Source organism: Orcinus orca, chromosome 11 (genome assembly GCF_937001465.1).
Source record: "Orcinus orca chromosome 11, mOrcOrc1.1, whole genome shotgun sequence".
In the NCBI taxonomy this organism is placed as follows: Eukaryota; Metazoa; Chordata; class Mammalia; order Artiodactyla; family Delphinidae; genus Orcinus; species Orcinus orca.
The window spans coordinates 39,497,631-39,512,503 of NC_064569.1; the positions used below are offsets into that span (position 1 = coordinate 39,497,631).

Consider the following 14,873-nt stretch of genomic DNA (forward strand, 5'->3'; position numbering starts at 1 on the left):
TTAGAACATATTAGAGCTGGAGGACCTTAGTGATCATCTGGTACAGTTATTCTGAAGGGTGAGGACACATAAGAGTCACCTGGAGGGTTTGTTAATGCACAGATTGCTGGGACCTACACCAGAGTTTTTGATTCAGTAGGTCTGGGTAGGGCCCAAGAATTTGCATTTTGAGCAAGTTTCCAGGTGATACTGAGGTTGCTGGTCTGGGGACTACACTTTGAGAACCACTGATGTAACACAACTTCTCCAGACTACAGGCTGAGAAACTGCAACCTGGAGAGGTAAAGTGCATCATAGCAGCAAAACATATTGGAAAGAACATGGACTTTGCAGTCAATCAGACCTGGTTTCAAATCCTGGCTGACTCACTATGTGATCTCAGGCAGGTACTTAACTGCTCTGAGCCTCAGTTTCTCTTCTATGAAATGGTTAGAACAACAAGATAGTAGATGTTTGTCATTCTTTCTGGCTGCCACAGAAAGATCGAGTTCCAGGGTGGATAGTGGCCGTGGTGTCAGCAGTGCCTTCCAGCACCCAGTCAGGGCATTGGTCTGCAAATTGCACTGTCTAGTGTTTAGTGGCAGTTGCCACAGTGCCCCTGTTGGCTTGGTTCTATGATTTGAGGCATTGTTTCTGGCTGTACAACCTTGGAACCCAGACCCCCAGCCCTCCTGTGACCTGCTTAAATCTTTCTGGAATCAAATACTTATTTTGCACAACTGTTGTGAGAGGTAAATGAGATAATGTATGTGATATTCCTATCACTCTGTTAAAAAATACTTGGTACTCATTACATTGAAGCCATCATAGTAATTATCGTTATTAGTTTGAAAATGAATTCGCAGTTTGGCCAGAGAGGTATGCCCCGAGGCAGATGGTCTGGATCCCTCCCTGGACATCACTGGGAAAGATGCCGCTGGGAAGAGCACTCAGTCTAGCCAACTTGGGAACTGGACTTGCTCAGGACCTCCAAATGCTCATGTGCTAGGGAAGCCTCACAATAATTCATGAACGCGTGATTTGGGTTCCCAAATCAGGGAACCAATTTGCCAATGTATGTATCTGTTGCTTTCCCTTTCCACGACCGAGGAAGTCTGCACATCCTCTATCTAGGGCACCCCCTTTTCAGCGAGGTACCAATGTGGTGCCTGATGAGCAGAACATTAGGATAAAAGAAGAGGACTAACTCTGTGAAGGTATTTTGGCCAGGACACGTGGAGGCCCAAAGAACCATCCCTGCTCCACCAGTGACCACATTTCGGCACTTCTCTCCCCAAGATAATTCTGGGCACATGGTAACAATTCTGATTGACTGAGTTGCCCGTTTGCCACATTCCATTTTGGATCAATAGATTGATATTGGTTGATCAATGACTTTTTCTTTCATTTTAGATACATTAATATCAAGCTGATAAAGTTGAAAGAAATTTTTTTCTTCTTCTACCTTACTCTTCACTTCCTCTTTGTCCAATCAACCACCAAGTCCTATCAATCCCACAACTACAAATATTTCCTGAAACTGTCCTTTCCATCTCCATTGCCACCTCTTTATCTCAACCAACATCATCTCTCATTATCTCATTATCATTTTGCTTGCTCTCCTCCCTGGGCCCACTCCCTTCTAACTCCATTCTCCACTTAGGAGCTAGAGTGATCTTTTTAAAACCCAGATTTGATCAGGCCACTCCTCTAAGCTAAAACCTAATTAATTTAATCCATTAAAATGACTGCCTGTTTCTCTAGAAAACTGTCAAAAATCCCCAGCAGAGTACAATGCCTAATAGTATTTGCAGGGGATTTAATAAATATTTGTTGAAGGGAGGGAGTCAAGTCTCTGGACCTGAGAGGAACTGCCTTGTCCCTTTGTGTGTTAATTTGACTTGTTTAAATCTCAGAGTACCTCCTTGTTTCCAGCCTCTTGGAAACACCTCATTGTAGTAGCCTCTGGCATCTCTTACAAAGTGATTTTCCTCAAGGTCACACAGCTGGTGCATAGGCACCAAATAGAATATACAGCCCTATTATTCTTCACTGTGGAGCCACCGTTATGTGAGAAGCAATCACAGTTGAAAAGTGACAACCACCAGTAGGATGCTTGATCCTCCTGCAACACTCCCACCAAGTTTCCAGGCCTCTGTACAGAGTTTTTCGAAGATAAAGGAAATCCACCTTCTTACCCCACCAAAGAAGCCCCTTCATCTTTAGACAATTCTACAAGTTATTGAAAATGAGACTTTTCAGAGAAGACTCCAACCTAGCCAGTTTATCAAAGGATAGAGATACGGAGGGAAAGGAGGTTGTGTGTGAGAGAGAGACCCACATCCTCCCTCATGTGGTGGTGCTAAGGTGCTTTGGGCCAGCTGCCTCCAAGAGAAGAGGAAGGTGGGTGACTTTGACTCCAGCTTGGTTCAGGGAGAGATTCATGATATCTAGCCTCAAAGATTCTACGAGCTACTATAGACTAGCCAGGGACTAGAACAAGGAAAGGATGTGTGTGGAGGAAATGGGATTAATCCCAGCTCACATGTTGGGTGGAATCCCAGCTGCTGCAGCTGCTGAGGGCTTAACCAGCTGTTCCCTGGGCAGCTGCAATGTTCAGCCCAGACCTGGCTCTCAGGGTGGCAGCTCTGTCTCAGCTTAGGGCCATCAGCTCCAAGCAAAGTCAAGGCTCCGTGGAAAGAATCGCTGGAAAGCAAAAGAGAATAGCAGAAAAAGAGTCCCTAGTTCCAATAAATCCTTTTTTGACACCATGTGGTTTGAAAGCAGACCACTGTGTTCTTAGGTTATGTGGTCTCAAGGAGGGAAGTTGAGAGACAGTTGGGGTTCAGGTTTCAGAGAGAAGCAAAGCCAGGGCTTGAGGTACCACCTTCAGTTCTGTTTCTATCTTATCCTGTCCTGCTCCAGTTTCCCTACGCTGCCCCCACCTCCATCTGTTCCCATAACACGCTCTCTGTAGGGACGGGGGCATTTCCTACTTGTGGTCAGAATTAGCGATACTCATATGCTCAGATGAGAACCAACCTACTTAGGGATAAAGATGACCCAAAAAGCCCATCCAATTGGCAATTTCCTTTTTTATTTATTTATGGCATGTGGGATCTTAGTTCCCCGACCATGGATGGAACCCTTGCCCTCTGCCGTGGAAGTGCGGAGTCCTAACCTCTGGGCCACCAGGGAAGTCCCGGCAATTTCCTTTTTTTTTTTTTTTTTTTTTGCGGTACGCGGGCCTCTCACTATTGTGGCCTCTCCCGTTGCGGAGCACAGGCTCCGGACGCGCAGGCTCAGCAGCCATGGCTCACGGGCCCAGCCGGTCCGCGGCATGTGGGATCTTCCCGGACCGGGGCACGAACCCGTGTCCCCTGCATCGGCAGGTGGACTCTCAACCACTGTGCCACCAGGGAAGCCCCAATTTCCTTATTTTAAAATGCAAGTTTGACTTTTCCCCTCACCTGCTTCAAATCCTGCAATTGCTTTCAACTTCCAGACAGGATTGAAAATCCTTAAAGTCGACCCCATCTCCCGCTCACTATACTGAACTTGTCGATGCTCCTCAGATTCATCTTACTGTTGCTCCCCAACTCCAGGCCTTTGCACATGCTGTTCCCTCGGCTTGAACAACTCTTACCTACCGTACAGGTCTCAGCTTAAATGCCACTTCTCATCTCTTTACCACACTCAACAACCTTCTAACCACTTATGCCTGTCTCACCAGATGACCCGTAGGAGCGATGCCTGACTTTATTGTCCTATGCCCAAGGCACAACACAATATTTGACACAGAGTAGGCACTCAGTAAACCCTTATTAAAGATACCGCTTTCTCATGGGAGATGTTCATCATTAACCAAGTCACATATAGAGACAATAACAGGGAGAGGAAGGTTTGAATATGATAATTGGCCACAAAATCCCCCACAGGAAACTACCCTAACCAGCCATAAGCTGCTTCCCATAGACAGCTGCCTCAGTTACCCAGACAGGGAAGAACGCTTCCTCCAATATAGAAGGGACCACAAAAGCACAGTCAGGGATACACATCTCAAGGCTCTAGGTCAGAAATGCTAATTTTTCAAGCAGAGTTGTTTCTCTTCACTAAGGACCCCATCTTAGCACTGGCCTCTTCTTATTTCAAACATTTCTGGAAGCTTATATTATTCTGCTAGAGCTGTCATAACAAAATATCACAGACTGGGCGGCTTAGACATCAAACATTTATTTTCTCATAGTTTTAGAAGCTAGAAAAATCCAAGATCAAGGTTCCAGCCAATTTGGTTTCTGGTGAGAGCTCTCTTCCTGGCCTGCAGACGGCTGCCTTCTCACTATGGCCTCACATGGCCTTTCGTTGCACATGTGAAGAGAGAGAAAGCAAGCTCTCTCCTATGTCTTCTTGTAAGGACACTAATTCTGTCAGATCAAGGCCCACTCCTATGACCTCATTTAACCTTAATTACTTCTTTAGAGACCCCATCTCCAGATACAGCCACATGGGCATGAGGGCTTCAACATATGAATCTGGGGGGAGACACATGCATTCAGTCCATAACAAAGTGCAACATTCCCCTCCTCTAATTCAAAAAGAGCTGAGAGTCTTCTCATGCTTTCTGGCTTGGTGTACCAACCTGCCATGGATGACTGCCAGAGAGTTGCACCCACATCTGTATTTCCTTAACTGGTAGCTAGGTTGCTTTAGTTAAGGAAGCCAGTCATCCAGGCAGGAGGAAGAAGAGCCAATGAAAATGAGAGAGAAATAACTGTCAGAAAGCTAGACTTACTAGTGACCCAATGGAGGGAATGAGGAAGAGTCAAAACCAGCTTAAGGTCCCATAGGATGTGGCCCCACCCATCAAGGCATTCTTTTTTTTTTTTTTTTGCGGTACGCAGGCCTCTCACTGTTGTGGCCTCTCCCGTTGCGGAGCACAGGCTCCGGACGCGCAGGCTCAGAGGCCATGGCTCACGGGCCCAGCTGCTCTGCGGCATGTGGGATCTTCCTGGACCGGGGCACGAACCTGTGTCCCCTGCATCGGCAGGCAAACTCTCAACCACTGCGCCACCAGGGAAGCCCCCATCAAGGCATTCTTATTTCGTTATGCCTGCCCCAATTTTCCTTATCTGTAATACTATCTCATAGGGTTATTGTGAGGGCCAAATGAGAAAGTATGTAAAGTGCTAAAACAGGGCCTGGCCTGCAGTAAGTTCTCAGGAAATTTTAGCTACCTATAGTTACATTTCCCAATTTCCTACTCTAACCAGCCTGCACATCTTCATCCCAGATTCCAAGTCCTCGCTCATGTTGGTACTTCTGTCTGGAATGGCCTTTCTAGTCTCCTCCACTTACACAGGCTACAACATCCTATTCAGGCCCTACTTTCTCCACAAGGCCTCCTATGTACAAATATGACATTTAGCACCCGTTCAACTCATCTTGATTAAGTAACAAGTTGCTTTGGCAGCTAACAATCTTATACCTTTAAGAAGCTATTTCTTAATTTTGGTTGGTTTTCAGTGCCTAATGCGGTGCTACACTGTAGATGTTCAGTAACTCCTGCTTGAAGAAAGGAAGAGAAGAAAAATCTGGGTTCTGGGCAATAAAAAGGTCACCTGAACCTTAAAGCAGTGCTTCTCAACTCCGGTTTCCCAGTATGTGGAGAGGTCTTGCCAGGATGATCACAAAATTCTCTGCAATTCTCAAAACAAGATTACTTTTAATTATACTTTAGTTCTAAAGCAAACCTAAATCTGTCACACAGCACCTTCTGAAGAACGGAGTGTTATGAAATCAAACAATTATAGGGACAACACAATCCCCAAAGGTCTGGGAACCATTGATAATGCTGCCTCTGGTAGAGTGGAAAGGACAGAAGCAGACAGACAGCAGACAGCAGCAAAGGGAGTGAGAAATGGGTGGAGAGCATATAAAACTCAACGGTATCTATTCCACATTGGTCACATACATTGATATTGTCAACAATCCTGTCAGGGAGGGATCATTATCTCCAGATCTGCCTGACTTCCTAGCCATGCCCTTTCTTTCCCTAATCCTCCTTACCAATTCTGTTAATGAGAAGGGGTGCTGCGTTTGGAGATGTTGTGTGGCCAAGTAAATATGCCTTCCTGGCCATCTTCATAGAGACAGTACTCTTTGCTGCTTGAGGGAAGGGAATGGACTTTATTTTAGGAAGCTGGGAGGGCGTCAAGGGGACAAGAATAAGGAGGGATGGAAGTTGAGGGTGAGAGGTGAGCCTCAGGCCTGGGGAGTAATCTACAGGATGTAGTTTAAGGGAAACCAATTAGTTCTCCTTGTCCCCAGATATCTCCTGCCCAACATATTAAGGTGCTAGGAATCAGCACCATTATGGTCTCATGGTTTAAGGCCTTATTTTCAGCAGGCCTTTAAGATATATGCATTACATGATCTTTTGATCATGTAATAGGCCTGTGAAAACAGCCCTACCAACGTAGAAATACTAATTAGTTTATCAGATTAGTCATCACCTGGAGTGACATGACAGTAGGGCATCAGGATCTGATAGAATGAGACAAGAGCAGGTTTAGAAAGTAGGAAGGAAAGGTCCACAGCTTGGACTGTGTTTCTGAAATCCCTCTGAAAGGGGGAGGGTGGTGGTAATGGGCACCTGGTGTGGACTGAGGGAAATGGGAGGTGGAAAGATACTAAAGGTAAACTTGGCCTGCTTCCAAATGTCGGCTTTATCAAGCACTACCTGGAACCCTAAGTATGCTTTCACCTCCAGACACTGAACTCAAAGTGTCACAGGGTGAGGGAGGTGAGTGGGCAACTTGGATGCACATGGAAATCTGGAATACTACAGGCTACAACCATACCTCCAGCTTCCAGGAGCCACAGAGCTAAACCAGGTGCAAGGGATACAAAAGTGCCACTTTCCAAATGAGAGGCAGGTGGGTTCCTCGCCAGCCCCTGATACCTGTGGCTAATCCCTGGCAGTTTAACAAGTACCATCCACCATCTCTTGCATCCTGGGAGAAGGCTCCTCTGCACAAATCCAGTCCACCCTCTGCGCAGCATTTTTCCTTTGGCCGGGAAGGGAACCGATCCTGAAGGCCACTAGAGGGCAGTATATAGCAGGGACCCTGTGCAGGAAGAGCATAGCCGCTACAGGGAAGGGTGGGCTCCTGGTGGTACCGCCAACCCCTACCATTCCCCGGGCCCTGACACTCTCCTTCCAGTGCAGTCCAACTTCCTCGGAGCTTCCATTCCTAACTCAGGGGCACTTGCCTGCCTGGATTCCAGGTGTCTGCTGCGTTGGACCCAGAGGTTCCAGAAACACCCAGGCCAGGAAAGCAGAGCTAGAAATAATGGGAGAGGGGAGAGGGGAAAGGTGGAGGAAGCCAGTAGAAACAACAACCAGGACAGGTGATCAGGAAGGGGGCTCAGGTTTTAATTCCTATGTGTCCTTGCTTGGAGAGCCTATGCCCCCTCTACCCCCATACATCTGGGCTCAGCCCATCAGGAGGGATAGGTTCTAGCCCTCTGTCCAGGTTCTTTCTCTTGATCAAGAGTGTGTGGGGACTATTAGTTATGAATTAGCTAGGGATTCTCATGAGTCATCAGTTGGTCCAGTTACATCCCCCCAAAAAACATCAGCCCCATGTAGACCCCTTACACCAGAGTAGGATGGGGATTACGGTGATTCTTGAGGGAGGGACCAGGACTGCAGGCTAACAATTGGGGGCCAGAATTCTTTAAGTATCAGTACCCACAGTGGCCTGAGCCACCTCTGGAGCCCCTATGAACAGAAAAAGGACGTTTTTGGGTTTTCTTGTTCCTTGGGTAACCCTGGTCCCTCCAACAGTCGGTATGCAAACATGTGGGCAGAATGCTAGTCCTCTCTGGGTGGGAAAAAGAACTAGCAGCCTAGAAAAGGGCAGACTCTTCTGGTCTCTGTTGCTGGTCGATTGGGATGCCTCCTCTGAGAGGAGGAAGCAGGGTGGGACGATCTGCTGGGGAAGGAGAGGGGAATGGGAAGTAAAGTATGGTTCCCTTTCTCCGTACCCCCCTCCCCCAATCTGGAGGTAAATCACCATCTGAATAGAGATATTTCCCAATAAGCTCCTGGAAGCCTTCCCTTTATTAGCCCACTTGTAGGAAAATGTCAGATGTCAGATTGGCTCCCATGTAAGATAACTGTTAACGCTGTGCCCCAGCCCCTCATCTTGCCAGGCGGGGCAAGCAGATTATTATATTACAATTTATAAATAGAAAATAAAATAAAATAATCGGGTGGGGCTGAGGCACTGGGGAAGAAGAGGAGAAATAGTCCTCGTCGACGAGTACCCATCATCAACCCCATCTACTTAGGACCCAACCTCTCAGTTAGAGGTTGCCCCTAAACCATCGCGTCCATTTTCTCCCTATCCCTCCCTCCCTCCCAATCAGCATCGTCTGCTGCCCACATCTCCAGATCTCAGCCCGCACACTCCCGTTTAGGCGGATGCCACGAGGTTTCTATGCCTGGAGCGCTCAGTCCAGCAGCTCCTCCGCCAAGCGATAGAGGAACCGAGAGTACCAATGCATGCCAGTTGGCTGGACGGCCCCGCCCGGAAGCAGCGCCCCCAGCGCGTGCAGCAGGCGCAGAGGAGCAAAGGCGCGGTGCGCCCACTGGTGACTCTCCAGAACCGCGTAGCACGAGGCCAGGACATCGTTGACCAGCAGCGTCCCGTGCGCTGTGAGCGGTGCGAACACGCCAACGGCTTCCTCCCGCGCCACTCGGGCCACGCGCGCAGGCCGAAGGGCGTCCCCGCCTGGCGCCAGCACCGAGTCCCCCGCGCGCAGCCGGCGCGCGAACACCGGTGCAAAGTCGCTTGGCTCGGGCGCAGGCCCTCGAGCGGCGAACACCAGGTGCCAGGGAGTGAGCAACAGCTTGCGCGGGGGCCGCTCGGTCTCCACAGCCACGAATGAGGCCCGGCGCTGCAAGTCCCGGTCCAGGAAGAGCAGCACGGGTGTGGGCACCACCCGGCCTGCCGCGTCTGCCGCCAGCACCCAGTCACCGCGGTGCAGTTCCCGCAGCCCCTTCCGCTCGCCGCTCCGCAGGCGCACGGTGGCATTTCCCGGAAAGCAGCCGCCTGCCCTGACCGCCAGTGAGTTATCTGGAGGGGACAAGCAGAGAGAGGATTACATGGAGACCAGTTCCAGAATGTTAGTACATATTGTCAAAGACGTGGGTCAAGCCCAGCGCAGACCTCACCAGTCCCGGAACAACATGCAAGTTCCCACGGATCTGGTCCTAACCTGGGCAGAAATGGAAGGGGGTTTACAACACTAACGCCCGCCTGGGGTCCCCTAGAGTCGCAACAGGGCTGCGTACCCTCAGTTTCCCGGAGGGACCTCACCACCCACCCCGTACTGTACCGGCTTTGACAGACACGTGGACGTGGTTGCGGGACTCGTAATAGACCCAGTCGAAGCCGGCTTCCACTGCCAGGCGCGCCAGCAACCCATACTTATTGCGGTCGCGGTCGGACGTGGTGATATCCAGGGCACGTCCTTCGTAGTGAAGTGAGTCCTGAGCGTGGTGGCCGTCCTCGTCCCAGCCCTCGGTCACCCGTAGGCGCACTCCGGGCCACATGTTCATCACCGCAATAGCCAGCGCGTTCACCCGCTCTTTACAACGCTGGCGGGGAATAAAGGAGTCAGTCTCCTCAGTACCACTACCACCAGCATGGGGGCTAAAGCGACCTGGGCGGGCGGGTTAATTCTTCTTTGTTTTCCCGACACCCCTCCAGTCCCTCCCAGATTTTGAGTGTCCTGAGGAAGTGAGAATCTGAATGGGTGTAGTCGCTAATCTATGCTCTCCAGAACGTCGTTGGCGAACTGTGGGGTCACCCCTGATATTGAGAGGGAGCGCCCAAACCTAGTTCTTTCCCCCACTTTTAATTTCCGCCCCTCATCCCTAGTTGTTCTGGGACCTCAGTTCAACCTGGGAGAGGGCAAGAGTGGAGAGAGCGGGTGTAAGCTTGGTCAGGGAGGGGTTGAGCAGCCCGGCTCCGCGAGAGGAGCCCCTGTTTTGGCCTGGCCCCCGCCCCAAGCCCCGGCTGCCCTCCCTCCGCCTGATTCATCTTTTGTTTCGTTGCCTTCCCTGGCACCGGGCATCGCTTCCTTCCTTCCTTCCTCCTCCTCCTTTCAGCCCCTAGCATTAACCCTTTCGTGGTGCGAGTGCCCCCCCACAGAGGTGCCCAAGCGGAGCCGTACGGGATCTAGGCTGCTGGAAAAAGGGTTGGGGCGGCGGGGGCTGCGCGAAGTACAATGGCCATTCTCCCGGATGACTTAACCGAGCGAGAATCCCGGGCCGAGGCCGGGGACGCGCCGGGAGAAGCGGACTCAGCAGCTCCATCCACAAAGGCGCTTTTCAGCCGCCCCGGCTCAGAGAGAGGAAAGGGCAGAAAGCCGCGCCCCCCATCCCTGCTCCGGCCCGCCGGGTCCCCTCCCCCAGCGCGGCCAGCCCTCCCAGTTCCAGCTCGGGCTCCACCAGCCCTGAGAGCCCCCAATCTCTCCGTCTCTGCTCCGGAGGCAGCGCAGAAAGGCGTGGGAGTAACACCTGAGAATAACGCGAGCAGCCCTTGCGCGGATCTGTGGGGCCCCCTGCAGGGTGGGAGTGGAGAGGAGGAAAAGCAGCAGCGGCTGGAAGCCTGCGCCGGGGGAGTGAGACCACGGTTATCTCGGCCGCTCCAGTCTGGGAGCCGGAGACCTTGGCGCGCACCACAGCACGGACCTCGCGGGAGGAGGCACAGAGAGGACAGCTTCCTTTTCTTCTCCCCGCTCTGACCTCTCCTCGGACTTGGTTTTCTCCTAACTGCCAGAGGGACGTTTCCCCCCTGCCCTTCTTCCCGAGTCTTCTACACCTCCGCAGGGTTGGAAAGGAGGGGAGGGGGAAGACAGGAAAAGTGGTAACTCCTTCCAACTTTTTGTCGTTTTGTCCCCTAAGGAGGCCCTGAGGCCTTGACCTGCGGGGGCAGCAGCCCAGTGCAGAGCCAACTCAATGGAGGCCTTTTGCAGCCAGGGTGTGGGAGATAAGCAGGACCGAGGGGGGTTCCCAGGCCTGTCAGAGCCTCTCCTGGGCCTATCCCTTGTTCTGCCCCCTCTGCTGCAGGTGGAAACCAGAGGAAAGGGCCAGGATATTCCATCCCTGGCCAGGAGGGAAGGAGTATCCCTTCCCAATCTCTGGGGAAGAGGAATGCTTCAGGGCAAGAGCAAGAAGGAATTCTTTCTCCCCTGGACAGGTTTTCCTAACAAAGTAACCTGGAAAACTATGGCAGTTAATCAGAGGAAATCCGTACCCCTCCCTCTCCCCCCACCTCCCCACTCCATACACAATTAGGTGGTGTAATGGAAAGTGTATAGGACTTAGAATCAGGAGTCCTGAATTCTAGTCCCAGGCATGCCACTAATTAGTTTCAAGATTTTGATTAAATCACTTTTCCTCCTGGGGCCCAGCTCTCATGTAAAAATGGGAGGCGGGGGTGGGGGTGGGGTGGGGGGGTGGAAGAATGTGACCTCCAAGTTTCCTTCCAGCTCTGACATTTGAGATCACAGGGCAGAGGTGGGCCTTCACACCTCACCATAGGTTGGTTAGGTTCTGGTCTGCAGCAGATGCTTGATACATGGTAGTTGAATTCATTTTAACCCTTTAATTCCAAGGAAAGTCCCTGAGCTACACTGAGTTTGAGGGACACAGGAACCCTTTGATTCTCAGGTGGGCCCATCTGTTCTTCCCATCAAAGATCACTTTTCACTCCAGGACAGTCGTTTAGACTCTAGAATAGCTTTACCTTGGTTCTAAGATGCCTCCCCCATGCCAAAGACAATTCTTGCCCAGCCCCTCCTCAGGTAGATGGCCTGATGACCTGACCCTTGGTCACCCCTTTCCCAGCCCCTTCAGTCTCTTTAGCCCACAGAGCTTTAACACAATCAGGTCAGGAGCCAGGCTAAGGGTAGAGCTTTCTGTCTGCTGCCTAGCCAGCTCCTGGCCCCCAGCTCACCCCAGCCCTTCCTGCCTGGCTCGGTAGCTGACCCCCGGTCCACGCCTCAGCCATTTCCCGTCTCGCCTGCCGCCATCCTCCTTTCCCCGCCCTCCCTGTCTCTCCCAGCTTCACTCTCACTAGTCCCTTCTCCCCCTCCCCATGCAGCCTCTCCCTGGATCCCTCCTGATCACTCAGTACAGCCAGCAGAGGGGTGTGTGTGTGTGTGTGTGTGTGTGTGTGTGTGTGTGTGTGTGTGTGTGTGTTTTGGGGTGGAGGGCGGGTGAGGGGTGAGGAGTGTAGGTAGATCCTTGAGATCAAGGTCCCTATAGATGAAGTCCAGCTCACACCATCCCCCGTCCCCTCCGCCAGCTGCCAGAGGAGAGCAGAGAAATTGGCGGTGCCCTCGAGCAGGTGGGGAGAGGCCCTCCTTACCTCGGTCATCAAGCGGTCTGCACCACTGTTCTCCTCATCCTTGAAGATGATGTCGGGGTTGTAGTTAGGCACCAGGTCCCGGAAGCGCTCAGAGCCTCTTGTCACCCTCCCCTCGGCCGGCCCACTGGCGCCCAGGGTCCGCTCGGGCACGCTGGGCACAAATTGCTTGTAGAGCAGCGGCACGAGCTGCTTGCGCACGTAGCGGCGCCGGCCAACCGGCCCCCGGCCCGGCCCGCAGCTCTGGGCCGGCAGCGCCAGAAGTGCCAAGCAGCACAGGGGCACCAGACTGGCCGGCAGCGCCATGGATGCAGCGGACTCGGGCCAAAAGGGAACGTTCTTGTCCTCACCAGCTCGCTCGTCAGTTGGGCATCTCCCCCTGCACCAGAGAGCGCAGCAGGCAGAGCTGCCCCCAGAGTGCCCTAGAGCTCTTGTGGCTCAGCACACCTGGCTGCCGCTAGCTCTGCCTACATACCCCCGGGGGGTCTGGAACCTGCTACTGACCGGCCATCATAGCAGGGAAGGGGGGTCGTGGGTAAGTGCCAATCCCGCCGGGCTCTGCCGTCAGGCTCCGGCTCTGCCAGAACGCCGGGGCTCCGCCTTAAGTGGCCCCTGGCCCCGCCCCCCGCCCTTCTCCCAGGACCGTCCCGCCCCCTACCACCGGGGCGGGGGCTCTAGTCGGCCACCGCTGGTCCACTTCGTTTCCACCCTGGAAACCAGGCAGGCACCTGCCTAGGAAATTCTAACAGCTGTACAGTCCTTGGCTGCCTGGATAAGCATCCCTCTACCTCTAAGCCCATGTGTGGCACCAAACCACCCTGATACTCGAATTGGATCTTTGCTCTCCCCAAGCCTACATGGCAGGCCATGTCCCCCCGCTATCATCTAGGAGCTATGGGATCCAATTTCTGCCCAAGGCCAGCCAAGCCCTTTGGGCACACAACCAGAGCCTCCCTTCTGTGGTCCTCCCCCACTTCCATCTCTCCTCCTTAGCAGTAACCAAGACTGGAAGGGCTGGATACCAGGGGACCATTTTCCCAGGTAGCTTTGCAGCCTTCTGCTGGGAGCTTCCCCAGAATCAGGAACAGAGCTTCATACCTATAGTCAGGTTGAGGACTTCAAACTTTTGTCCCCTCTTATCCTTGCCAAACACCCAACTTGTGGATTGGAAACTGCTGGAGGGCAGTGGGTACTTAAAGTCATAGTCTCTAACAGTCTGATGATCTCTTCCCTTTACCCTCCATCTAGTCACCTCTTTATCTTTCTCCTTCTCTGCCCCCGCTGGAGCCATTCGGGTCTCATCTCAGAGGCTCTGAGCCTGCAACACTTCACCCATTAATCTACTATCATTTAGAAATCTTTCTCTTGGGCTTCCCTGGTGGCGCAGTGGTTGGGAGTCCACCTGCCGATACAGGGGACGCGGGTTCGTGCCCCGGTCCGGGAAGATCCCACATGCCGCGGAGCGGCTGGGCCCACGAGCCATGGCCACTGAGCCTGCGCTCCGCAACGGGAGAGGCCACAACAGTGAGAGGCCCGCGTACTGCAAAAAAAAAAAAAAATCTTTCTCTAAGAAGCCTTCCCTAATGTTCTGACGCTGGACCTCTATGTTTCCTTGAGAACCAGTGATTAACTGCCATCCACTGTTGGTATGGTATTAAAATGTCACCCTTACTACACACAGCAGTTCTTAAGCACAAACTTAAACACAATCTCAGCTGAGCACCTGGCCTATAGTAGAGTGCTCAGCAAGTATTTGTGGCACTACACTTTTTTTTTTTTTTGGTATTCCATACTCACTCCTCACTCAGCTCTATGGCTAACATTCACAGTAACTGTGTACATTAGAAAAAAGCAGCCCTTCCTCAAGCCACCTGATTGCCATTTGCAAGAAAAGTCATAGTAACTATACATACAGTGACTGTGAGGTGAATGGTGCCTCTAGCAGTTGTGCAATGTACAAGCTACATAACCATGAGCGGAAACTTTGCCTCTACCCCCAACATAGCAGGGGGGCTTGTAGAGTATTCAAGACACTGATAGCCTCGGGAAAGATGGAGTTAGGTTCTTCTCTGAGAATCATAAACCCTTGTCAGGCAGCCACTTCTTTTACTCTACATCCAATAGGCAGGTCAAGGAGGAAAGGGCTTGTGTAGGGGGGAAGGGGATATTATATAGGGGGATGTTATCCCATTCCTACACTGATGCCCACCTACCCCCAATAACCAAGGCACAGAAATAAGGTCTGGGCATAGGGAAAAGTCAGGTGACCAGCCAGCTTTAAGGAAGGCTAAGGGAAGAGGAGCTTCCCACTGCCTAATTGTATGGTCTAACACCAGACCCAAGTCCCCAAAGGTCACTGAGGATGCGGATGGAGGGGAAGGGAAAGGATGGTGGGAAGGACCCCTCTGTTTCTCTCTGCAGACTCAGGACTGGTGGGAGCAAAGCTGTTCA

At 52.0% G+C, this 14,873-nt stretch overlaps 1 protein-coding gene across 1 annotated transcript; it reads right to left on the reverse strand.

Moving 5' to 3' along the window:
- Positions 1 to 8,077: 8,077 nt before the first annotated feature.
- DHH (desert hedgehog signaling molecule) lies at positions 8,078 to 14,761 on the reverse strand. Its single transcript, XM_004274372.3, has 3 exons — positions 12,426 to 14,761; positions 9,385 to 9,646; positions 8,078 to 9,122 (listed from the first exon to the last, which is right to left on the reverse strand). Exons 1-3 carry the CDS (start codon positions 12,726 to 12,728, stop codon positions 8,497 to 8,499), a joined length of 1,191 nt encoding a protein of 396 aa, XP_004274420.1. The 5' UTR covers positions 12,729 to 14,761; the 3' UTR covers positions 8,078 to 8,496.
- Positions 14,762 to 14,873: the final 112 nt, after the last annotated feature.